Below are 27,096 nucleotides of genomic sequence, written 5' to 3' on the forward strand. Positions count from 1 at the left end.
AATGTGTGAAGATATCCTGCCCAAAGTGCTGTTCCTCTGGGTGATTAATCTCTTTCCAGTTGCTCACTGCAGCCTTCTCTCATCAAAGCCAGTTGCCAGGAGGTACACAATTTAATGTTAAAAACAACATCCAGCCAGGCAGTTTTCCTACAAATAATACACATGATCAATTATGTTAGATGACCACTTATGAGATGTGGAAAAATCAGTCATGTTCTAGAAGAGAGTTTACCCAGCCACGGGGCCTAACAAAGAAGGCAGAGGAATCTGAAAAAGGACAGCTCCAGGTCTCCCGCACATGTCACAGGGGTTTTCTCTGTTTCCTTATACTGGCAGGGACAGGACTCTTGTCTCCGCACCAGCCCCCACAGGAAGCGCTTACAACTACCGTCTCCTTGAATGTAATCCTCACAGCTGCATCATGGCATCATGACCCTCATTCTTCCCATTTGACAAACTCTCTGGAGGTGAAAGGTTGGGTCTAATCCCAAAGCCAGTGGGTTAGCCAAGCCGAGGCTTTCATTCCAATGGCTGGGGCAGAGTGTCAGGGTTTCTCGGCTTCTCAGCCTTCCGGTGTGATGGTCACTCACACCTCCTGCCAGGGAAGTTCTGAGAGCTTCCCAGGTACTGAATTAGTTAATTCTCGCAAAGCATCAGGAGATGCAAAATTGCATTGTTTCCCCTTGTTACAATCGAGGAAACAGTCCCAGAGTGTTGTGCCACACAACATGAACAGAGTGGTTAGTGGCTTGTCTAAGGTCACACAGCTAGTATTTGAACCCAGGGTAGATGTGTTCTATCTCTTTAATGTAGAACAGTTAGAAAATTGACAAGCTGCCCTCTGGGACAAGTATGTCTTAGTGTGGTTTTGCACACCTGGAATACATGTACCCCAGGTGGGTCAGTGCAACAGCTCAAACCTCTATACAACAGAATTACTTCCAGAAATAAACAGGCTATAATCATCATTAATAATTTTTTAATTTGTTCTCCAGTTTAAAAAAAATGATTAAAAAGGGCGAAACCTCAATTTTTAAAAATGTTATTCAAATTCAGGTAAATCCTCATAAATGTACATTTACTAAAAACATCATGTCTCACAATTCCCACTCTTTTCCAGTTTTAACCTTTCGACCCCGAAACTCCAAGCAGCCACTGAGAAGGGTGAAATCGAGGTGAGGCGGGTTCTGTTTCTCCTCCTCCCAGTCTGTGCTGTCATTGTTTGCTGCAAACCCACTGTGTGAGTGCAGGGGAGAGCCAGCCACCTGAGCTGTCCCACCCACAGGGGTTCGGGGGGCGGCGAGGCACATGGGCGGGGCACCTGCTGCACAGGTGGGAGTTTCTCAAACCTCCATGTGGAGTACATCGCTTATTAAAGGATGGGTAATCTGAAGTTGGCGTATATAGTATTAAAACAAGCAAGTCCACCACAGTTGTTTAAAATTTAGACCAATTTGTTTCTTTGTTTTTTTTCTGGGAGGAGAATTTTATTGTTGTGAGTGGAGCTCAGTGAAGATAAACATATAATTTTAAAAATTGTATACATACTTTATGTGTAAAAAAAAAACCCACATAAAATAAACAGTGTGACCACTGTTTTAAATTTTCGGCCGACCCTGTGGACATCATCAGCCCTCCTCTCTGGGACACCCTGACCACTGCGTCAGACCCTGGACCTCTCTGGGACACCCTGACCACTGCGTCAGACCCTGGACCTCTCTGGGACACCCTGACCACTGCGTCAGACCCTGGACCTCTCTGGGACACCCTGACCACTGCCTCAGGCCCGGGGCACACCCTCCCTGCCTGGCCCAGCTTTGAAACTTGCCCTGTGCCCACCAGAGCTGCTGCTGAGAGCGTGGTGACCAGCCAGCTTCCCTGACACCTGTTCCTCTCCAGTGGACTGTCCTCTTGTCCCTCATCCAGCTGTATGATACAAAGCCCATAATGTACCAAAATCCTCCTGTCCTCCCTTCCACGTGCTGAGGACAGAGACACAGGAGGCCTCGTACACGCATGGAGTGAATGAACAAGTGGAAGCGAGTGACTGACACACTTTGGGTGCCTGCTGTGTGTTCTAGGACAAGGGTTAGTGTGTTTTGTGTACCCTCCTTCACGGAAGGTTTTAGTTCGCAATAGAAAGAAAAAGCGAACTCAGATGCCTGAGTGACCCATAAACCAATCATTCTGCTCCAGAATAATTGAGATGTTTAACTATCCTCATCTTAGCAACCAGAAAGGTCCATCCCCAGCACAGTGTGAAGTAAAATTTTAAAACAATTTTAAAAAGCTCAGTGTACTCAGATTCCAGAATGGAATGAAAGTGGATGGCGTGGGGTCCCAGCTCAGGGTACACAGCACACTGTTAGAATCATCATTATTCTAGAATACGTAAAATGGCTTCCACTCAGGGCTCAGCAAAGAAAGCTCTCTGGTCTCCTGGCTGCTGGATTCTTGTCCTCTAACTCTCAGTTCTCAGAAGGGTTTGCTCAAATCTGCACTCTAAATAAAATGTGATAAATGATCGTTCATGGGGTGATGTTCAGAATTTTCTCAAAGTCTCCATCCAAACTATCCTAAATATTTACTCATCCAAATCCCGTTATTAAGAGTAAGCTGTTCTTCTTCCGCTGAGCTGGCAGGCATGGTGTCCAGCCCCTGGGCTCTCCTGCCACCTTCTCTGTGAGTAGACGGGACAGGGAGGAGAGTGGGAGCTGGAGAGCCAGGGCTCTCAGGCCCAGGTGAGTTAGTTAGCCTCGGCAAGCTCAGCAGGCCATGGCTGAAGGATCAAGGGACAGTGTGAACGTCAGAAAATGTGGGAGAGAAGGAGAGAGGGGGGTAGAGGCAAAGCAACTGCACCATGTTTTGATGCTTGGTGGGTCAGCAAGAAGAAAACTGCACTTGTGTGGTTTAGACTGGTTTGCATCCTTGTGCTGCCTGGCGAGGGCTTGGCAGTGGACTCAGCTCCCACTATCTTCCTAGTTTGCTTTCTCCCCAAATCTAGGGGATGAAGAAAACAAGTTCGCTGTTACTGATGCTAGAGCAAGAAAGACAGCTGGGGCCCTGTTCCCGACTTCTTATTTACAAATGACGGGACTAGAGCCCAGGCTGAGTTAAGCTGGTGAAGGGAAATGATGAGGCGGAATCCATAGCTCCCAGGGCAGGGTCGTCCCTGCACGTTTCACAGCCTCCCTCACAGTCAGTGCTCCACAAGCACTTCCCGGCTTAAAGAATGAATGAACTGTGTACATGTCCTCACTAGTTCGTGTTCTTCTTCAAGATGTCAACACTTGGCTAAGTGAAGAGTCGTCGATTTGAAAGTTCCTGTGTGGAAGATGAAGTATTGCCAGCAAAAGAAAACATCCTGAAAAAGATCTGGGGGTCAGACTGGCTAACACATTGTAAGCCACTCATTCAACATGTGTCCTGAAGCACCGAACAGGGAGCATGCTAGTTGAATCCTGCAGGATCCCAACAGTTAACTGAGGACACGAGCTCCGGCTGCAGGGACAGTAGTCTGAACCGGAAGAAAGGTTCTCTTTTGTGACTACGTGCCAGGTTACATTTCAATTCAAGGCGAACATCATCAGATTGATTTTAGAGAATGTTAAGAAGTCACCTACTTGTTACTGGGGGAGCAGATTGTGGGGGAGGGGAGAAAAGAGGGACAAATTTACAGTGATGCAAAATGATTTAACTTTGGGTAATGGGCACACAACTCAATCAACAATTCAAATACTATAGAAAAATGTACGTGAAACCCATATACTCTTATTGATCAATGTCATCTCATTAAATTTAATTTTATAAATTAAAAACAGAAGTGGCCTACTTATAAATAAACCTTTAGGAATGCAGCTTCTCCCAGGCAGAGATCAGCACTGATCTTCACTAAGCCTAAATGTATGCCCAACTACGCTGGCCTGGAGCTAAGATCACCAGCATCCCAGCTCCCCTTGAACCTAGCTACTACCCTAAGACTGGGAACAAACCCGGAGTCCTGATGAGGCAAGCCATGATGAGGGGGGCTGGAAGACTCTTAGCCCCCACAGACATCCCCTCTGATTCCTCTCCAGGCCCTGACTCCTCACCTCCTCACCTCCGCTGGACAGAGACTTTGAGGATGCCGGGGCCTCAGATCCATGAAGTCCTCCTGCAGGCCTCCCAGGCCCTCCAAGCTCACTCCATGCAGCACTAAGAATGGCCTGATCTGACCCCTTGTCACCTCTGAATCCACTGTCCCTCATCCAGGGGCCTAGCTCAGTCCCAGTCACCATCCTCTCTGCTGGGGAAATGGCAGCCAGTGCTGAGGGGCCCCCCACACTGCTCAGGTCTATTCCCTGCTCCCCATTCCATAGGAGGAGGCACTCTTTCCCACACAAAGCTTAGCACGTCAGTCCCTCTGTATTTCCCATGGATTTCAGTAGTCCTAAATCTTCACTGCTGGGACTCACGGGGCTCCACCTTCCAGACCTCCCTTCTTAGTCCTCAGGATCTGGTCTCAAGGCCCTTCCTTTACTCCCTGGGAAGGTCACAGTCCTCCCACTACAGGGCCTTGGCATGTGCTGTTCCCCTCTGTGGACATCATTCCCAATCTTAGATATTCCCCCTCTGGTTTCATTGCCAATCTTCCCCAGAGGAGCTTGAACCACCTCCCCCTGGTCTGGAATCTCCTGATACCCTGAACTTCTCTTTGTAGTACCTATCACAGTACCAACTGTTCAACGTATTCAAACACGTCCACTCAGACCTTAAGGGATGAGGCAAGACTTCCTCCCCAGAATCTCAGTGTTAGCCCAGCACAGAGTAGGGGCTTAATTAATGTTGGGTGGATGAGTGCATGGATGGGTTGGTGAGCAGAGGGATGGTGGATGGATGGATATGTGGATGGATAGATATAGGTAGATGGATACATGATGGGTGGAACCCCATAGCAACCAAGGAGCACAGAGAAGATCCTGTGCATTCTGAGATGTCTCTGGACTATTTCAAATACCTTACTAAAATAAGTAGGACTCAAGGAAAAGCTCTAAAAGATCTCCAGCTGAGGTCTGAGATGGGCACCTTACTTACGCCTTGGGGGATGGTCAAAAGCCAGTGAGTGCCTACACCCCATGAAATAAAGCCGTAACTCAAATCTCTGCAGAGCGTCGCTGTGGCAGACACTGGTCCAGCACCCACAGCCCTGTGGCAGTCCCCTGTGGTTCTTACCTGTGTGTTCCCTCTGGCCTACCGGGTCCTCACTGTCAGCCCAGAGCACCGAGGAGATGCTGCCGCCAGTGAGGAGGGGAGATGGAAGAGCCTTGTTCCAGCCCCCTCTCCTCAGCTAGGAAGCATGACAGAAGGCCATGTTGTCCCTCAGAGTGTCCCAGGGAACGGAGGCCCGGGAACCCCAGTGTTGCTGCTCTTGCATTGGCTCCCCCTTTTCCTGTCTCACTTCTTCTCCCAAATAGACTAATTGCCTCAAATCCTTATCTCAGTGACTGCTTCTGGGGAATCCCAATCAAAGACAGCCTCAATAGGCAAAATGGGTCTGTGATGTTGGGAAAGAGCCCTCGTAGTGCAGGACCTTTGGTGAGTTGCTCTGTGGGAGGAGGTCAGCAACGTGGCTCGGCTCCTTTTAGGAACAACAAAGCCATGATGGAGGCGCAGAAGTCAGGCTGGTTTCTCCTTCCGGGCCCAGAGCTCCGACCCTTTCCAGGAACCCTGGGGTGGGGGGTAGGCATCAGCCGAGTGCCAGGAGCCCAGAAAGATTTTCATTTTTCTTTCTGATGCTTTGCGTACACTGTCTTCTCCCGACACAATATTTGTACTGTGAAACCTTGAAACTGCTAAATTTCACCCAATTTGGTTTAATATCCTTGAGGAGCTTGGCATTGTATTAGACACTCAGAGACATTCCCACGGCCCAGTTCCTATTTAAAAACTGCCTATTTAAAGTTCACTATGGGGGGAATAAAAGAAAAAAGACTCCCAACACTGAAGGGAACATGAGATAGGCGAGAGAAAAATCCAGTGTGCTTCTAAAAAAGGCTGAAAATTACAACCATCCATTGGCCTCGTGTCTCAAGTCTGAGGATTCTTTTCCCCTTTCTGGTTGTTTGCAAACCAAAGTGGAATTTTATTATGGGTTAGTCAGTAAGCTTTTTCAAGTTCCTGGCCCCCAGAAGTCTCTACTCATTCGGGAGCATACCATTTAACTCCTCATACGGATGGGAGAGAGCGGGACCAAAATAAAGCAGCCAGGGTCCCAGAGCTGTGGCATCCTCCCCCAACGCGGCTGTTTTCCCGGCGCTTAGCCAGGAACCCAGCAAAGCGGCCTGGCTCCTTTTATGAACAACAACACCCGTGATGAAGGCAACAGGAGTCAGAAAACCATTCACTGCAGGAAGTCCCAGTATCCGGTGAGAAATAAGAAATACAACAGCACAGGATGCGCCTTGGGTCAGGGGGACGTGAAAAGCCCGCAGCCTTTGTGTCCTTATCGGTGCCAGAGTGTCAGCGTCTGAGCCCTCAGCTCCCCTCTGAGCCCGGCTGGGGCGGCTGTGGTCACCACCAGCGCTCCGGCCTCCTGCTGAGGGCCTCAGGGAGGCCGCAATGGCCACCTCCACCGGCCTGCTGCTGCTGCTGCTGCTCCTGAGCCAACCTCGGGCGGGGGCTGGCGCCGAGGACCAGGCCGTGGTGTGCGCGGGGACTGCCTGCTACTCTGCCCATTGGGGCAAGCTGAGTGCGGCCGACGCCCAGACCCACTGCAGCAAGAACGGGGGCAACCTGGCCACGGTGAGGACTGAGGAGGAGGCCCGGCACATCCACCGAGCCCTGGCCCAGCTCCTGCAGTCCGGGCTGCTCCAGGAGGCCTGGACAGGCAGGTTCTGGATAGGACTCCAGCGCGAGAAGGGCGACTGCTTGGACCCCAGCCGGCCTCTGAAGGGCTTCAGCTGGGTAGGCGGCGGGGACAACACCACTTATTCCAACTGGCACAAGGAGCTCAAGAAGTCTTGCCTCTTCAGGCGCTGTGTGTCCCTCATGCTGGACCTGTCCCACCGTTCCCTCTCCGGCCACCTCCCTAAGTGGTCCGAGCGCCCGTGCGGGAGCCCGGAATCTCCCGGGAGCAACATCGAGGGCTTCGTGTGCAAGTTCAGCTTCAAAGGCATGTGCCGGCCCCTGGGCCTGGGGGGCCCAGGCCAGGTCATCTACAAGACACCCTTCCAGGCCACCAGCTCCTCTCTGGACGCTGTGCCCTTTGCTTCTGTGGCTGATGTGACCTGTGGGAACGGGGATAAGAGTAGGCAGCATTTCTTTCTGTGCAAGGAGAAGGCCGCTAATGAGTTTGACTGGGACAGCTCAGGCCCCCTCTGTGTCAGCCCCGAGTACGGCTGCAGCTTCAACAACGGGGGCTGCCAGCAGGACTGCTTCGAGGGGGGTGACGGCTCCTTCCGCTGTGGCTGCCGCCCAGGGTTCCGGCTGCTGGACGACCTGGTGACCTGTACCTCCCGGAACCCTTGTAGCTCCAGCCCATGCAGAGGGGTGGCCACGTGCATCTCTAACCCCCTCGGGAAAGACTACACGTGCCAGTGCCCCCAAGGCTACCAGCTGGACTCTACTCAGCTAGACTGTGTAGACATGGATGAGTGCCAGGACTCCCCCTGCGCCCAGCAGTGTGTCAACACCCCTGGGGGCTTCCACTGCCAGTGCTGGATTGGCTATGAGCCTGGCAGCCCCGGAGAGGAGGCCTGTCAGGATGTGGACGAGTGTGCCCCTGGCCGTTCGCCCTGCGCCCAGGGCTGCACCAACACAGATGGCTCCTTCTTTTGCTTTTGCGAGGATGGCTATATCTTGGCCGAGAAGGATGGCACCCAGTGCCTGGACGTGGATGAGTGTGCAGGTCCAGAGGGCAGCCTCTGCGAGAGCCTGTGCTTCAACACTCAGGGCTCCTTCAACTGTGGCTGCTTGCCTGGCAGGGAGCTGGCCCCCGACGGGGTGTCCTGTATCATGGGCTCCATGTCCCTAGGACCATCCACTGAGCCTCCCCAAGGGAGGGACACAGAAGACAGAGCAGAGAGCTTTGTGCCTTCTACCACAACATCAAGTCCAACTGGGGGCCCTGAGGGCACCTCTAAGGGGGCACCCGCCATGAGGACACCTTTCCTCTCATCCAATGCTTCTATCGCCCTTATGCCGTCGCAGACTCTGGCCACCAGTGGGTCCCCTGGCATCTGGATGGAGCCCAGCAACCATCATCCCACTGCCACCGCTGGCCACGAGGAGACTACGCGTGGGGATTTCAGGGCTCAACAGAGGGATGACGGCACCGATGGGCAAAAGCTACTTTTGTTCTACATCCTGGGTACTGTGGTGGCCATTTTGCTCTTGCTGGCTCTGGCCCTAGGGCTGCTGGTCTACCGCAGGCAGAGAGCCAAGAAGGAGGAAAAGAAGAAACAGCCCCAGAGTGCCGCCGACAGCTACTCCTGGGTTCCAGAGCGCGCTGAAAGCAGGGCCACGGAGAATCCATACAGGTAGAGCATTGAGGCTGGCTGGGTGGGAGGAGGTGGGCCACGACCCCGCACAAACAGGCAGAGGGCAGGGGTGGGGGCGGGGACAAGGGCAGGCGCCCTCCGTGTAGAACGGTAAGCCAACCCTGCTGCCACCAGAGGCATGATGGAGCTCCCCCTCAGGGCGGTTGCCCTGCTGGCAGCTTGGCTGCACTTGGGCCTCCCCCAGGGTCTAAAGGGCGCAGCTTCAACGCTGTCATCTTCTGTTTTCCATAGTCCAACGCCTGGGACAGACTGCTGAAGGTGCGGTGGCCCCGGACACTGTCAGTCAGCTGCCACCATCCTCAGGGCTCATCCCTTGTCAGAAGGCAGGACCCACATCCTTCTGAAAAACTGGACTAGAATCTTAGCAAAACAATTGTAAACTTTCTCCTTAAAAACTTTCTGTGGCCACTTGGAATGTGCAGGTACACTCTAAATGTGTGTGATATTCCTGAATTGGAAGCCGTGGTTGTGGTGCTGTTGCAGGGATTTTGTGAATATTAACAATTCTCACTCATTCTACCTTTTCCAATTCAAACATGGCTGACTTTCTATAATGAATCTTATTATAAGCCAGGTGCTAATGGGCTTCCTTTGAACTGCTCCTCTGTTCACTGGAGTCATCTAAGAAGAAAAAGGGTCTGATAATGCTAATTAAGACTGAAATGGTTTGTTCCTCTTAGATAATGGAAACCGAGTCAATTATTGTTTAATTATACAAGAAGGTGTTTTGTTTTGTTTTGTTTTTGTCAGAGGGAACATATATCTTTATATTTACATTCCTTTGCATTTTCCTGTCCCAAGTTCTGCTGACCTGGATGTTTTTGAAATCCTCCACAATGACCAGAAATCCACTTAATTGTTTAGTTACCAAGGAGGTAGGAAATTTAAAAATCATAATTCTTGTTCTTATGTTTCTGGTAGTCTTGGGTTTATTTGTCAGTGAAGCCTGAAACTGTGGTAAAAGTTGTATGAAGTGAGTTAAAAGAGTTTTGAAAACAAATAACCCAGAGTGCTGGAGAGAGAGGCCAGGGTTTTCTCCACAAATACGTGAATGAAATTCACAGAGGTGTTCCGGTGTAAACACAGACCTGCATATTTATGAGATGAGCAGTCCTGAGGGAAAAGCCAAGGACCACCTCTCTCTAAACCTGCACACGGCCAGGACCCCACCTCACCTCGCTGCCCTGCCTGCCCCTCTGGCAGCCCTGGGTTTGAGTGCTTTGACTGTAGGTGGACAACGCCCTGGAAAGTCTCTTGTTCTGATTGTTTCTAAAGGACATGTGACTGAGATAACTGGCTGAGTTCTGGAAGCGGTCATCACAAAGCTTTTGCACAGTTCAAGGTCGAATAGCACTCCGACAACTTGACCCTGATTTGTGGCTGGAGCAGGCAAAGAGCCAGGGACAAGTCACGCAGGACAACTGTCCCGGGGCTGCTACAGGAGCTTGTGTCCCCTTCCCCTCTTTTAATTAAAAATGTGGGTGGGGGGACGGAAAGAATTGAAATTTTCTGCAAGTACAAAAGCTTCTCAAGCAACTTTAATTTATATCCTTATTTTTAAGGGCTCCCTTGCAAAGATTTTCCCATACAGTGCGGTCAGTGATGTAAGGTTCTGCCTCTGTGGTCAGAAAGCGGCTGGGCTGCTCACCTGAGTAGCATGGGGCAGCCTCCAGTGGCCCGGGGCTTTCTGCTGCCACCGTGCAGAGGGAAGAGGGAACGCGCTTCCTGCACAGACTCCAAACTGCCTCTCAGAAGGAGGACACCCTAGTGTTTCTGGTTTTGCTTTAGAAATGCAACTGTCCCAGAGGTCAGCACCCTGGGTGGGAGTAGAGTCGGGTGCAAGTAAATATTTCTTTGCCAATTTTGAAATGTAGATGCTACAGTTTATTACATTTTCAGACAGTGGGAAACTGGGGGAGGAAGGGCGTGTAAGGGACGGTAAGGGCTCTGGGGGGCTGAGAAGTGGTTTGAAACTTCTGTTTTCTACAGTTTTCACTTGGAACAAGTGGTGTTTAAGACTCAAGGAGACAAAAACTGTGCCCATTGGATGCAGGACCTTGGCTGTCTATTGTGTGGGAACCAACTGCTTGGCCATTCAGATAATTTTAAAGAACTGGCCCGATGTCTTGCTGACCAGTATCTGCACTTACGTGAAGTAAATGCTGCTTTACCTTGAGACCTTTCCAGTTGACCTTTGGGGATTAAAGAGACATTTCTACTTTGGGCTTTGCCTGAGTCCTCTGTGATCCTGTGGGCCTGGCCTGGCCTAGGTCGCCAGCAGGCCCTCTCACTTCCCAGTCTCCGCTCCTCCCATAGCCCCGCCCCACACTCTGTCTCTGTGTTTGAATCCTCCTGCGGTAGGAGTGGGCAGCCTAGACCCCTGCACTGGGGAGACCACGTGTGTCCTTGCTGTGGGATCCAACGGGGGATAAATGGGTTGATACACACGTTTCTTAGAATCTGCTGGGCAGGGTTGGCCCTCCAAAGGCCAGTAAGGGCTGCTGCTCCCCTGCCCCTTCCCGCCAGCAGCCAGGCCCCTCGGCCTGGAAGGCCTCAGGTGGATAATCTGATGAAACCACTGACCTCAGACAGGTGATGAGTCTTCCCTTTAACACTGCTGCGATTCTGTCTGAGGTATTCCAGCCCTTGTACTGGGGAGCTGGGGGCCACGGCAATGGATAAAACAGGTGCCCATCATCTGTGTGGCCTTTGGCAAACTGCCCATTTATCTACAGGGGCCCCAGGTGGCTTGGCCGTGACACAGCCAGAGAAATGGATGGGGCTGAGCATGGGGAGAGGTGGCACTGCCATGTGCAGACCCCTCCAACCATGTCCCTTGGAAGGGACAGACCAGGTGCTGTTCTGTGCCTGACCCGCCAAGCAGCAGGGCAAGTGAGGCAATGGGGAGAGGGAGAAGGTTCCACTTGGCAGCCTTCTCAGAAAACCCGCTTTTGGGACAAACTCACTTCCTCCTACCCTTCACTTCCAAAGGCAGATAATTTAAAGGAGAGGATACCTTTCTACATGTAACCCAGCAGGCCTATTTCTGACTTTTAGGGACAATCATTGCTCTTCTCTCTTCTATATTAATTGGTGAGGCCCGGGACAGGAGGACAATTCTCCCAGGGAATCTGAGGCCTGGAGATAACCAAGGGTGTACAGCTATCCAAAAACGCCAGGGAGCGGTGGGTGGGCTTGGAGCGTCCTTTGTAGGGTGGGCCACCACTGCTCAGCAGCGTGGCCTTGAGGCACAACAGCCATGGAGGGCAGCTTGATCATCACAGCAGTGACATTGTGACACTTCACATGGCGGTTTCCCAGCAGCATTAAGTGGGTGAATTCAGTGTTTTCTGAGTTGAGGACAAGAGAACTCTGGGGTGCAGTCATTGCCAGGCTTTGTAAGGCCATCTCTGGCCCTGAGTGTTATTCAGTGTTCGCCTAGCAATGCTTGGCAGAGACTCCTCCTGTCCTCTTCCTGTGTGCAGGCAAACAATTGGGGGTAAAGAGTGGAGCATGGACTATGCGCTCTGGTATAGCGGGAGGGAGGGACTGAGCAGGAAACAAATCTCTTCTCTTGAACACGCATGCGCATTGCCACTCTTTCATGTTCCCATCACGAGCACTTGTCCGGGGCCTGGACTCTTAGCAAGGGGCAACCTCTGAAGAATCTGGATTTCATCTTTAGTTACTTTTATTCTAACTTTCTTTTTCATCCATATTTTTGTGAAAACTAAAAGAAGAGGGAGAAGTCTGACAAGAAAATAAAATGTACTAAGTTCAAAGCAATGCAGTTTTTTAAAACAAATATAGGAAAATCTTTCTGCATTATTTTTCTTCTGAGCTTCTCCATTGTCTAGATCAGGAAAAGAGGGAAGCATTGCTTTCTAGCACCTGCAAACTATGTAACAGCTCCACAGGCTTCCCTCATCACGAACAATAGGTTCTGTGTGGGAATCTGAGATTAGGAGCCTGAAAACATCTGTTCCTATCTGGCTGTAAAACCTGCTGTTTAAATCTCTGTGGTCTGTGAAGTCAACCCCCGCCCTCCAAAAAAAAAAAAAAAAAAAAAAAGAAAAAGAAAAAACAATAATCAAAATTTTCTCACTCAACAATTAATTAATTATTCCATTCCAGATTTTGGGAACTAATACTGACTGAAGTGATTTAAAAAACTAATAAATTGTGTTTTGGTGTGTCCTTAGAGTTAAAGTCTATCTGTTTTAGGAAGACACTCTAACATTCCTTTCTTGAATTGTTTCTTTATCTGCAAGGTGGCAAGTGCTTTAGCAGATTTCATCCTCTGGGCTGAAGTTCTTTGTGCGTATTTGGCTTAAGCTTGAACTAGGCTGTATGCAAGATCTTGTTCTGCTATATTATTAGTGCGATTTTAAATGCCTAATCACTTCATGAATGTTAAATGAGATTGTAAGTATTTTAAAATCTGTGTATTTAAACTTGGTTCCACTAATTCTGGAATCCTGGAATTTTCATGGGGGTTTATTTGCATCCTAGGCATGAGGGCTTTGCAGGCTGGGGAGGGCACACTTGCACATGGCGCCCATCCTCACTACTTGGAGAAAAAAGCCGCGTCTGGGGTCAGCCATAAGAAGTGGCAGATTTGTCGTCTTTTATGTTCTGTATTTATGCACCTCTTCTAATAAACTCTGAAACACATTTGTTGTCACATTATTTTAATATATTACAGAACAATTCAAAATACTTGGCAGACGTTCATGTAGGATGACTAAATGTACCCATTTTCCTTTTCAAGAAGTTGCTAAAAGAAGGTACCTTGACTACCTTATTTCACATCTTCACCTACTGGAGGCAACAGTTAACCCCTGAGCCCTGGGTGGGTGCAAGGCAGTGCCCTCCTGCCTGCACTGTCCCTCAGCATTCTGCCCCCAATATAGACATAAGGAGGGACTGGGCTGCAGTGTGACCAGTGTCCTGACGCTGAGACCCAGTGCTGATTGCCTGCCTCAGATTCAGAGTCCATTCCTCTGTGCCTCCATCTTCACTGTTTAATTTCCTGCATTCTTTTCATTACAAGGGTGAAAACTGGTGCAGGATTAAACACATCTGATTAGAGTGATGCAGAAACACCATTCTCTAATTATCATAGGAGCATTATTGTTGCTTTGGTGGCAAAGCTTTTTCAGTTTATTTAACTAATTGGACAGGCTAACAGACTGCTTGTGGTTTGGCTGCATAGCTCCCCTTGTGAGTGAAAGATGATGGTCGGTACTGAGTCCACCTGCTTTTCAGACTGTGTTCTGGCAAGAACAAGGCAGGATCAAGTGCTCTGCGGCGATGCTACTGGACAGGACAATAAACACTGTTACTCAGAGTTAAAATAAGCTGATTCTTTGCCATCTAGTCACTAACAAAATACATTTAGAAATTATATCAATATGAATTGTGACTGGCCCCCAACACACACATACACACACATACACACACACACACGCATACAGACATGTACCGCAAACAAACACAAACACACAAACACAGAAAAGCACTCACAAATACACAAACATACAGATACACACCCATAAACACACACACACACACAATTAACATTCTTTTGTTTCACACTGAAAAACCTGAGGCTAGGGTTTCCTGTCTTAGAAACATTCCATAAACAAAAATGCCAAATTTTAAGGGTGATTCCTCTTGGGGACTTTTGTTATCTGCTAGCTAACAAGACTTAAATGCTAGGTAGTTTGTCAAATATGATTAATTTACAAAATTTCAACTAATACAGACTTATATCTATTGCACAATACAAAATACATTTGTAACACACAACAGTAGGTTAAAAGGCAATACTAGCCTGACCAGGCAATAGTGCAGTGGATAGAATATTGGACTGGGACAAGGAGGACACAGGTTCAAACCCCATGGTCACTGGCTTGAGCGTGGGATCATAGACATGCCCCCATGATCACTGGCTAGAGCACCAAGGTCTCTGGCTTGAGCAAAGGGTCACTTACTCTGCTGTAGCCCCCCCCACCCAAGTCAAGGCACATATGAGAGAGCATCAATGAATAACTAAGGTGCTGCAATGAAGAATTGATGTTTCTCATATCTCCCCTTTCCTGTCTCTCTGTCCCTATCTGTCCCTCTCTCTTTCTCTGTTTAAAAAAGAAAAAAGGAATACTAATATATACATTATGTACATTCCATGGCTTTAAACATGAATTGAATGTGCTGATTCAAGTGTATTCAATAATAGGAAGGAGACGGAGATAATAAACCTGAAACCAAAGAGTCTCAGCTTGCCTCTCCCTGAATTATATTTTGATATTATGAAAGAGCACAGTTTTCTCAACTTCTTTATGCCTCCTGGCTCATCCTTTGAAAAAATCAAGGGACTGATATACAGCAGAAAAAGAGGTGAAGAGAGTGAAAGGTACAGGATACTCCACGAGACTAGCAATCACTCCCTGGCAGCATGACCTAACAGGATGCCCTGTGAGGGTTGCACACAGTCTCCTAGAGACTCTGGGGCCCGGGACCAGAACGCACCTTAGCTGCTGTTCCTCACTGAACACAAGTTGTTGGGCTTTTATTTGAGGTTTGTCACTGTTGATTTGGTTGAAACTGGTGCATAGAATTCAATCTGTGGAAGAAGGGAAGGAAGGAAGAAAGGAAGGAAGGAAGGAAAGAAGGAAGGAAAGAAGGAAGGAAGGAAGGAAGGAAGGAAGGAAGGAAGGAAGGAAGGAAGGAAGGAAGGAAAGAAGGAAATGATTGTTAGTATGCTGTACATCTGAAACTAATACAGAATGATATTGTATGTAAGCTACAATTGAAAAAAAATGTTCTCCCTGAAAAAGAAAATGGGTAGAAGAAAAACAGAGAAACAGAAAATGATGAAAAGGAGAGAGGAGAAGGGAGGGAGGAAGAGAGGAAGGAAGAGAGAGACAAAAGGGCTTGGGGATGACCTAGATGCCATGGATTATCTTCTAGTTTGGGATAATTAAGGGTCATTTGCCCTTGTTGTGTCTGTCACTTCCCGGCCAATGCTTGCAGAACAGCAGAACTAGATTTTGGCTGACCTGGCTGAGGTCCAACATACTTTATATCATGCCCGTGTCACCTTTCCCTGCGAAGCAGTTTCTCTTCCACTTCACATTTTCTTGCCTGTTCACATAATTTATATCATTAAAGCCTTATGCTAGTTTCAAATATCACATGAAAATGAAACTGATGAAATAGAAGATAATCATGCCTTTTACCTTTTTTCTTCAGGGTCTTTCTTTCCCCAAAAGATTATGTCCCAAGCTAAGTGTTTCACTTCCTCTTCGAGCGCATCCCCTACCCTCCCAGCACACGATGTCCGTGTACCAGTCCCGGCGCAGGACCGCCCGCCCTGTACTGGGCGGAGGTTTACGCACTAGTCATCAGACCTGGTCGTCTCTGTCTGCGCTGTCATCTTCCACGTGATGCGACTTTACCACTTCTCCTTGTGTTTCTGTCAGGTTTGTCTTCTGTTTAAAGCTGCATTGTTAGGTAATAGATACTCATTTGACAAATTATTTCCTTTACGAATAGGAATTATAACTTTTTGGATGTTTTACCTCAAATATATATATAAATATATATATATTGTCTATTAAAGCCGATACGCCTGATTTATATGTTGCATGTAATGAATATTAACTTTTCTCAGTTTCTAATATATATTTTTAATTTTCAGGTTTCTCATGTCTATGTTTCTCTCTTATAAACAACAACACTGAATTTCACTGTTTTCCTTTTATCCAATCAAAAAGCTGTTTGTCTTTTAATGTGAGAGATTAACCTATTTACTTTACTGAGATTACTAATAAATGTGTGGTGGCTTATTTTGTCTATTTTATTTGTAACATGCTCCTGGTGTTCCTAGACTGTCTTTCTTGTGAATTACTGGTTTGACTGAGGTTTCTTGTTCTACTCTTTCCCTCTAATATTTCAAAATTTAATGCTTATCTTAATTTTCTTTTTTACCTCACTTACATAAAAATGTCTAATCCATCCTTAGCAGTATCCTTCTCCCTGAAAAGGAAGAACAAAATCTGCAGCGATCTGTTATTTCTTCTTCTCTTCTTCTCAAACTTCCCAAACCCCCATTACTCCCATCTTGACTGCGTCTGAATTTTATCTCCCAATTGCTGTGCAGTTTTACAAATCAACCCCTATTTAGATGCCATGACTTCCATATGGTTCTCTTTTTGTCTTCACCTGGTTGCCTTGGATTCATTTTCCACAGGAATGGAGCTAAAACTGAGTGTTTTCATTTGTTTCTTTGTTTTTGACTTTTTTTTTTATTTTTTTTTGTATTTTTCCGAAGCTGGAAACAGGGAGAGACAGTCAGACAGACTCCCGCATGCGCCCGACCGGGATCCACCCGGCACGCCCACCAGGGGCGACACTCTGCCCACCAGGGGGCGATGCTCTGCCCCTCCGGGCTGTCACGACCAGAGCCATTCTAGCGCCTGGGGCAGAGGCCAAGGAGCCATCCCCAGCGCCCGGGCCATCTTTGCTCCAATGGAGCCTTGGCTGCGGGAGGGGAAGAGAGAGACAGAGAGGAAGGAGAGGGGGAGGGGTGGAGAAGCAGATGGGCGCTTCTCCTGTGTGCCCTGGCCGGGAATCGAACCCGGGACCCCCGCACGCCAGGCCGATGCTCTACCACTGAGCCAACCGGCCAGGGCCCCTGTTTTTGCCTTTTTGTGGGAAGGCCGTAGAAGGGAAGGTTCTCTGCATCCTTCTATCACTGAGATGCCTTTTTTCCCAACGAAATGCCGGCTCCCCTAGACATTGGTTTACAAGGCATCAGCTACTGTCCTTCGGAACTCTGCGGGTGTGGGTCCTGGCTTTCTCAGCAGCCATTGTTAACGGGGAGATGACTGGGGTCAAATAACTTATTTTCTGCCACGAGTGATATCTTTTCTTTTTCATTCCTCCCCTGAATGCTTTCAATATTTTCTTGTTCTTCTCTGTGTTCTGAGGTTCTACTTCAGGGGCACAGATGTGGTTCTTTCCTCATCCTGCCTGCCCAAGGGTTATTCCAGAAGCGTTTACACACTTGTTGGGGTCCCCTGAAGCGCCCTGCAGGGCTTGTTAAAATGCCGCTAGATCTTAGCCCAGAATTTCTGAGACAGCAGAAATTTTGGGGACAGAGCCAAAAAATTCACCTTGCTGACAGGTTTCTGGAGGAAGTTGCTGCTGCTGGTTAGGCTTCTCCCGGGAGTCTCTGTTCTACTCAGTTGGGGCAGTGGTGGAATTCAAATAATTTAACAGCTGGTTCTCTGTCCTAATGACCGTTTTAAGTAGAAAAAAATGATACACCAAAAGGTAGTTTATTATTTCATACATTTAATACTTACATAAGAACAAGAAAAGAGGTACATAAAACTAGATTGTTATAAAAAGTTATAAAATATTAATGAAAATAACATTAAATAATACCTGACAAAAACAATAAAACTGTTATTTAAGATATTTCCATATTGCTTCTTGATTGGCGTCCTCACTTGCAACATTTATTCATTTTTATGCGAGCATCATTGGCTGTGTAATTTATCCTTACTCATCTTTTTACTGCAGAAGTAGGATCCCATTCCTTTAGAAAGTAAATTTGTGATTTCCACATTGGGAGGCTGCCCAGGTGCCCACCTTAGAGAGAACCCTGATTACAAGTGTCATTTTAACAACCATTTCACTGAATTTAACAAAAAATTAGTTATCGGTTCTGCCGCACAGGTCTGAACCAGCAGAATCCCACCACTGGTTTAAGGTAATTCTCTTCTTATTGTGAATATACCTTCCTGTTCATTTTCTTGATTTTTATTCTGGGAACAATTTTTAGATGGTTCTATATCCCATGTCTCTTGACTTTCTTTCGCATTTTCCATCTTTCTGTCTTCACACAGTAGGCTATGAAATTATATCTTCTCCCCAGACCTTCCAATGACTGACCCTTGCTTAACCTGCTTTTTTCCAAGCACTGGTCACCTTCTAACATAGTATATAATTTTTTTTCCTACATTATCATTTATTATTTATTGTCTGTATTTATATGTGTAAACTTTTATATATATATATACACACACACACACACACACATATATACTTGTATATGTAGACTTTTCCTACTTACAAGATGTGAACATAGTATTTATTTATTGAGAACTAGGTAGGATTATTATCCCCACTTTATAGATAAGGCAGCTGAGGGATCACGCAGCTTACAAGTGATGAAGTAGGGGTATGAAATCTAGTCTCATTCTTAATCATGAGGTCATTGCCTCTCATTAAATGTGAATGGGAACTGGACCTACAATTTAAAAAGTATCAATTTGCCCTGGCCGATTGGCTCAGTGGTAGAGTGTTAGCCTGATGTGTGGATGTCCTGCGTTTGGCACACAGGAGAGGCAGCCATCTGCTTCTTCACCCACCCTTCTCCTCCTGCAGCCATGGCTGGCCCCAGGTGCTGAGCATGGCTCCATGGCCTCTGCCTCAGGTGCTAAAAATAGCTCGGTTGCTGAGCAACAAAACAATGGTCCAGATGGGCAGAGCATTGCCCTTAGGGGGCTTGCTGGGTAGATACTGGTCAGGTCGCATGCAGGAGTCTGTCTCTCCACTTCCCTTCCTCTCACTTAATAAAACAAAAAAGTATCAATTAATGACAAGCTGACCTTTAATCTATTCAAAACAGGACATGTGGAGAATCAAGCAATTATGGTATTTTTCATATCTTACATCTAATTGAGCATATATACACTTGTGAACTCCTCAAACAGAGATAGACACATACATACACACAGACACATACACACACACACACACACTGGCGCTGGAACTACTCAAACGCTTTCTACCATCCTCAGAGAGATGGTAGAAGCCTGAGATCCATGACCTGAGGTCAGACTGTACCCATGACTGTACCCTCATTAAGCCCCATAGTGGCCATCACCATACTGTCCTGGTCAAAATGATGTTTGTATGCAGTCGTGGAGGAGGAGGAGGGAGTGAATGATGCATGAATCACCCTGTAGTTATGTCCTGCCATCAAAAGCTACTTCTCAACTGGAGCTCTTATGGACACTGATGGAAATATAAATGATGCAACCTCTTTAAAAACAGTTGCCTAATTTATTAAAGAGTTAAACATGCATATATGACCAGCAATTCCACTCTTAGATGTTGACGCAAGGGAAATGAGCCTTTGACCCACATAAGCCTTGGCCACAGAGATTCACAGGTTTATTTATAGAGCCTCAACCTGGAAACAACCTAGATATTTATCAGTGGGTACATGGAGAAAGATGTGGTTTATTCATACAGTGGATACTCCTCATCAAAAACCCAGACTTCTGATATGCACAATAACATGGATGGTGAACAAAGTAAGGCAGACACAAAAGAGGGCCCCCTGCTGATTCCGTTGCTGTGGAATTCTAGACGAGGTGATGGTAATCATCAGTGATAGAAAGTAGATGAGGTCACACGAGGATCGAGTGGGAACTGACCATAAAGGACTCAAGGGACCTGCATGGATAGAAATATTCTTGTCTTCATTGGGTGGTGACCACATGTGGATGCCTGCATTTGTCTAAACTCGTCAAATTGTACATATAAAATGGATACATTCTACTTCATGTAAATTATACTTTAATAAAGTTTATTTAAAATTTTTGCTTATCAATGTTGTGAATAAAATAAATATTTGCAAGTTGTGGTCTATACTTTTGTAAAACAAAGAAATATAATTGCTTTGGACTTCATTTTTTCCGAGGTAATAAAAAATGGATGACTATTATGGGTTGAGCTAAGCTTCTATTATCTGAATTTTGTCTAACTTCTCCACTCCACTTTAACAATTGGAAGACACCACTTTGTGTGATCAATCCTCTCTCTTCCTCTTTCCAAGCCAGCACAGGACTCATTGCCTTTCATTTTACTGGCCTCCATCAAAACCTTCACATACAGCATGAAGAAAATACCTCCTCCGTCCACTCCAAGCCCATTTTCCTCTTCTCTACGCTGAATACTCACTTTTTAAATTCACAGCGCTGGGTTCTTTCTTTTATCCTCCCTTCTTCAAATTATCTCACTCTATTTTCTTCTTAGAGATGGCCACAGGCAAACCCTACCCTTTGGTGTTAGGCCCAGCACTTTTAAGAGATGATCTTTTACTATAAAAACAACCTTTCATGTTATTAAAATTTATAGGTAAAAACAACCTTGGAAAAGCTATTGGACACTGCAGATGCCAAGTCTGAAGGGAAACCAATGTCAACAATAAAGTCATAGCCTTTCATTAAAAGGGCTTTTTCCATTGCATGGAGGAGACCAAAATGCCCAGAACAACTTTGATGCTCAGAGATTGGATTAGATGTTTAACGATTTGTGGCTGCAATTGAATGCTTCTTGTTAACATTAGTTACATGTTGAATGGTCTTCAGGATGAAGGATTTTTTTTTTTTTTTGAGTATAGGAAAAGATGATTCATTTGGACCTTGCTATTTCAAACTTGAGAGCCAAGTGGTCTGGCATGAACAAGAAAACAAACCAAAAATAAAGTAAAATAAAGTTTTGTTGGGGAAATGAGATTCATAAGAGATTTTTGGCTAAGCTATTTAGCCTGTTCAACATTCATCTTTGAGGAGCACCTGTCTCAATGTTTATATCTATTTGTGTAGAATAGATATGAATTATGATTCTTACATGAATGTAAATGAATCAATACTGTTCAATATCTGTTCTAGGTATTTTATTCTGGTTCTATTATTTGTTAAATACACTTGTAGTGTGTGGCAGTGAATGTGGCTGATCATAAGAAAGCCTGGCTAGCAGATGCTTCTCACTCTCAGTGGCACAGTTCAGAGTTGGGAGCCCCCGCGCTGTGCTGCCACGCTCGGCTGTCCTCCCTCCTCTGGTCCCCATCACCAGCATGTCACAGTTCAGAGCTGGGAGCCCCCGTGCTGTGCTGCCACGCTCGGCTGTCCTCCCTCCTCTGGTCCCCATCACCAGCGTGTCACAGTTCAGAGCTGGGAGCCCCCGCGCCATGCTGCCACGCTCGGCTGTCCTCCCTCCTCTGGTCCCCATCACCAGCGTGTCACCTTCATCCTCATGCTTAAACATGGCCTTCCAAGGAAGCCTTATTTTCATTTTTATTTTTTAAATTAATTTTTAACTGGCGTAAAATTTATATACAGAGAAAGTTACCAATTCCAACTCTATAATGTGATGAGTTTTGATAAGTATACTCCTCTCCCTCCCCCAACTGTGGCTTTAATTTACATGGAACATTCCTTCGGTCAGCAGGTTTCCTGTGCGCCCTTGGCCCAGTCAGCCCCACCTCCATCGACAAGGACTGCTCTGTTTTCTATCATGTGGCCAGATCTGCCTGTTCTAGAAATTCATATTGATGGGATCAGCGTTTGTGGGGTTTAAGCCTAACATTTTACTTACTAGATTTTTGGTTTTAGAATCTACTTTTTTCTATTGAGGCTTTAACCAAGTATTGTCTTTCAGTTATTAGACTTTATTTTTTGAGCATTTTTAAGTTTTACAGATGAATTGAGCTGGAAGTACAGTGAGCTCCCCTACGCCTCCTTTCCTCCTAACACACAATTTCTCCGTTATTAACATTTCACACTGGTACATTTGCTACAATCCGTGGGCCAATCTTAGAAGTCGATTATTTACATTAGGGTTCACTCTTTTTTGTTGTACATGCTAAGAATTTTGACAAATGTATACTGGCCCGTATCCACCTTTACCTTATCATTCAGAATAGTCTCCTGTGCTACATACACCTAGTCACCCTCCTTTCCTTCCTCTCCCCGAGCCCCTGGCAACCACTGATCTTTCCACTGTTTCCATAGTTTTGCCTATTCTAGAATGTCATTTATTTGGATTCATATAGTATGTTGCCTTTTCACATTAGCTTCCTTCACATAGCAACATGCATTTAAGGGTCCTCCATGTATTTTGATGGCTTGATAGATCACTTCTTTTTAACACTGATTAATAGTCCACTGTCTGTATGTTCCACAGTTCATTTATCCATTCACCTACTGAAGAACATTTTTGGTTGTTCCCAAGTTTTTGCAATTATGAACAATGCTCCTACAAACATTTGTGTGCAGATGTTTGTGTGGATACAAGTTTTCAACTCAGTAAGGCAAATAGCAAGGAGTATGACTGGTAAGATTATTCTCAGTTTGTAAGAAACTGTCAAACTGCCTTCCAAAGTGGCTGTACCATTTTGCATTCCCACCAACAATGAATGAGAATTCCTGTTGTTCTAGCGTTTGGTGTTTTCTGTGCTTGGGATTTAGCCATTCTATAGGTGTCCAGTGGTGGGATTCAGCCAGTTCCCACTGGTTGGGCAGAACCGATACCTAATTTTTTTTTTCAGTTTGATGAACCAGTTGTTAAAATGGCACTTGTAATCAGGGTTCTCTCTAAGGTGGGCGCTTGGGCAGCCGCCCAATGTGGAAATCACCAGTTTACATTTCTTACTCTTTTTTTTAACATTCATCTGTGCAACAGCGTATTCTAAGCGCCAGTAATAATGTTCATTTCATCCACAGGTGAAAAAAATTGCAAGTGAGTACTCTAATCAAGGAGCAATATGGATGCCTGACCAGGTGGTGGTATAGTGGATAGAGCGTCGGACTGGGATGCAGAGGACCCAGGTTCGAGACCCCAAGGTCACCAGCTTGAGCGCGCACTCCTCTGGTTTGAGCAGAGCTCACCAGCTTGGACCCAAGGTCGCTGGCTTGAGCAAAGGGTTACTCTGTCTGCTGTAGCCCCCCGGTCAAGGCACACATGAGAAAGCAATCAATGAACAACTAAGGTGTCGCAACAAAAAACTAATGATTGATGCTTCTCATCTCTCTGTTTCTGTCTGTTCCTATCTATCCCTCTCTCTAACTCTCTCTCTCTGTCTCTGTAAGTTAAAAAAAAAAAGAAGAAGCAATATGGAAATATCTAAAGTAACAGTTTTATTGTTTTTTTGGTCAGATATTATTTCAAAATTTTTTCATTAATATTTTTAAACTTTTTCTTATAACATCACCTAGTTTTGTGTACCTCTTTTATTGTTCTTATTTAAGTATTAAATGCATGAAATAATAAACTAGCTTTCAGTATATCTTTTTTTATATATAAAACAGTCAATAGGGCAGAGAAGTAGCTGTTAAATTATTTGACTCTCACCACTGGGTATGTGGTGGTGTCTTGTTTTAATTTGCAGTTTCCTCATGACACATGATGTGGTGCTCTTTCATATGCTTATTTGCCATCTTTTGTATACCTTTTCTGGTGAGGTATGTGTTAGATTTTTCACAGATTTTTAATGGAGCTGTTTGTTGTCTTACTGTTGGGATTTTAGTAATTCCTTTGTATATTTGGGGTTCTCATCATTTTATCAGATATTTCTTCAGCAAATATTTTCTTCCAGTTTGTGGGGGGTTTTTTCTTTCTCTCTTAACAGAGATTTTTAATTTTTTTTTTCGTACTTTTTCTGAAGCTGGAAACGGGGAGAGACAGTCAGACAGACTCCTGCATGCGCCTGACCGGGATCCACCCGGCATGCCCACCAGGGGCGACGCTCTGCCCATCACGGGGCGATGCTCTACCCCTCCGGGGCGTCGCTCTGCTGCGACCAGAGCCACTCTAGCGCCTGGGGCAGAGGCCAAGGAGCCATCCCCAGCTCCCGGGCCATCTTTGCTCCAATGGAGCCTTGGCTGCGGGAGGGGAAGAGAGAGAGACAGAGAGGAAGGAGGGGGGGTGGAGAAGCAAATGAGTGCTTCTCCTATGTGCCCTGGCCGGGAATCGAACCCGGGTCCCCTGCACGCCAGGCCGACGCTCTACCGCTGAGCCAACCGGCCAGGGCAGAGATTTTTAATTTTAAGTATATTTTACTATTGCATTTTAATTTCTCCAGTGGGTGTCAGGAGCGCAGCTGAGCTGGAGGGAGAAAGCTAAGCTGTCAGATATCAGAAGAGCTGAATAAAGCAACAGTGAGCTAGAATGAAAGAGGGGAACCTTTAATCACTTACTGAGGTGGCATAAGCAAGATCTCAAAACCAGAGAGCGCCGACTGCCCTGTTTCATTGTCCCTTGAAAGCTGTACTGGTAGAGGCTGAGCTGGATCTGCACAGAGTTGAAGGCGATCCCACTGTGGAGGGAGTCCCGAACCAAGGACTTCTGCAACTCAAGGTGGAGGACAGGTGCAGGAGGGAGGACTAGGAATGGACTGAGTCAGAGTGAGGAAAAATATCTTCAAGGTTTCTTTCCCCCAAGAAGGAGACCTCAGCAGGGGTGCCTAGGGAAGACCTCTGTCCAGGACCTCAATAAAGAGACCTAGAAACGAAGGTGCCCAGGACCAGGAGTTCAAATATGCAAAGAGCATGTCCAGCCAGGCAGGAGTCCTGGGTTCTCAAGTGCATCTATCTTTAGAAACCATAAGGTACCAGCTGTGTTCCAAACATAGTGTGGAAAGGGAGGTTCCCCCATGACACCTGTTCGGTAAAGTCTCTGCAATTACTTGTAGTCAGGCCTAAGAAATCACACCAGGAGCTGTACTCTTCATTGGGTTTTCCTGATCTCCCTTTATAGTATTATTGAGTAGTCACTCTAGAAATTATATCTCATCACACTCTGGTTAGAATTAATACTGTACCACTCAGGTAAAATATAAAGAACTTGCAACAATATAATTGCATTAGCCCTGTCTTTTGTACTAATTTTGTCATACGTTTTATACTTACAGATTTTATAGATCCCACAATACAATGTTATAGTCTTTGCTTTAAAGAGTCAGTTGTGTTTCAGGGAATTGAGTAAATAACATTTTTATACTTATGCATATATTCACCATTTCTGTGATTTTTGTTTCTTTTTGGAGACCTAGGTTTCCATATGGTGTCATTTCCTGTCACCCAAGGAGCCTTCCATTAGCATTATTGCGGTGTGTGTCTGATGCCCCTGAATTCTCTCAGTTTCTTTTATCTGAAAATGTATTTATTTCTCCTTTATTCTATGTGTGTGTGTGTGTGTGTGTGTGTGTGTGTGTTTCCGAAGTGAGAAGTGGGGCGGGGGGATGGCAGATAGTCTCCCGCATGTGCCCGACCAGGATCCACCTGGCATGCCTACCAAGTGGTGATGCTCCTCTGCAACTGGAGCCATTCTAGCACCTGAGGCAGTGGCCATGGAGCCATCCTCAGCTCCCGGGCCAACTTTGCTCCAATGGAGCCTTGGCTGCGGGAGAGGAAGAGAGAGACAGAGAGGAAGAAGAAGGGGAAAGGTGGAGAAGCAGATGGGTGCTTCTCCTGTGTGCCCTGGCAGAGAATCAAACCCGGGACTTGCACACACTGGGCCATGCTCTACCGCTGAGCCAACTGGCTAGAGCCTCTCTCTTATTCTTAATGAATATTTTAGCTATACATAATATTCTGTGTTGACAGTGGTATTTTTGTTTCCATACTTTAAAGAGGTTGTTTCATTGTCTTCTAGGCTTTATTGTTTCTGATGAGAGATCAGTTTACTTTCAATCAATTTGACTATAAAGGATCTAGTTATGGTTTTCTCTGTACTTTTCTGCTTAGAGTTTACTTAAATTCTTGGGCCAATAAATGTTTTTAACAAAATTTGGAAATTTGGGAACTATTTCATTAGCTACTTTATTGTTACATTCTCTCTTTTTCATCTAAAACTCCAATTTCTTATAATTGAAGCTTTGTTAATTCTTTCTAAATCTATTCTTTCTGTTCTTCAGACTAATTAATTTCTGTTGATCCATATTCAGGATTATCAGTTCACTAATCTATTTTCTTTACCATTTTCCATGTGCTTTTAAGTTTATAAAGTAAACTTTTTATTTAAGACATGCATTTTTTAGTTCTAGAATTTTAATTTGGATATATATAAAACACGTTCCATTTCTGTGCTGAAATTTGTTGTTCACTCATGACTATTTTTTTCCTTTAAGTCCTTAAATATGTTTATAATAGTTTCCTTAAATTACTTATCTATTGTTACACAATTTGAATCATTTCATCATCTTTTCTACTGACATTTTAAAATTATGGATTTTTTTTCAATTTCTTTCTATGCTTAGTATTTTTCTTTTATTTGTTTGTTTGTTTGTTTGTTTGTTTATTTCTCAAGTGAGAGGAGGGGAGATCGTGAGATGGACTCCCACATGTGCCCTGACAAGGATCCAAATGGCAACCCCTGTCTGGGGCTGATGCTCGAATCAACCGAGCTATCTTCAACACTTGAGCTGGGAGAGGGAAAGAGAGAGAGAAGGGGGAAGGGAGAGAGAGAGGGAAAGAGAAGCAGATGGTCACTTCTCATGTGTGCCCTGACTGGGAAGTGAACCCAGGACATTCATATGCCAGGTCGATGCTTTATCCACTGAGCCACAGCCACAGCCTATGCTTAGTATTTTTAATTATTTGATGGACTTGAATACTATGTGAAAGCTCCAATTTTATCTAGTTTATCTAATGTTATCTTCTTCTCTTCTGTGGGTATTAATTTTTGTTCTACTAGG

The 27,096-nt window shown here is 45.8% G+C and overlaps 1 protein-coding gene across 2 annotated transcripts in view; it reads left to right on the forward strand.

The window, feature by feature from the left end:
- The first annotated feature begins 6,339 nt into the window (after nt 1-6,339).
- Nucleotides 6,340-27,096, forward strand: part of CD93 (CD93 molecule) — a 30,819-nt gene continuing 10,062 nt past the window's right edge. Inside the window, exons 1-2 of one of the 2 annotated variants that reach the window (XM_066386967.1) lie at nt 6,341-8,516; nt 8,769-13,211. In XM_066386967.1, coding sequence (XP_066243064.1) covers nt 6,598-8,516; nt 8,769-8,793 — 1,944 coding nt within the window. In that variant the 5' untranslated portion in view covers nt 6,341-6,597 and the 3' untranslated portion in view covers nt 8,794-13,211. Of the gene's footprint in view, nt 8,517-8,768; nt 13,212-27,096 lie in introns of those variants that run through there. The other variant, XM_066386968.1, reaches the window with a different exon arrangement.

This window comes from Saccopteryx leptura, chromosome 5 (assembly GCF_036850995.1).
Source record: "Saccopteryx leptura isolate mSacLep1 chromosome 5, mSacLep1_pri_phased_curated, whole genome shotgun sequence".
Lineage (NCBI taxonomy): Eukaryota > Metazoa > Chordata > Mammalia > Chiroptera > Emballonuridae > Saccopteryx > Saccopteryx leptura.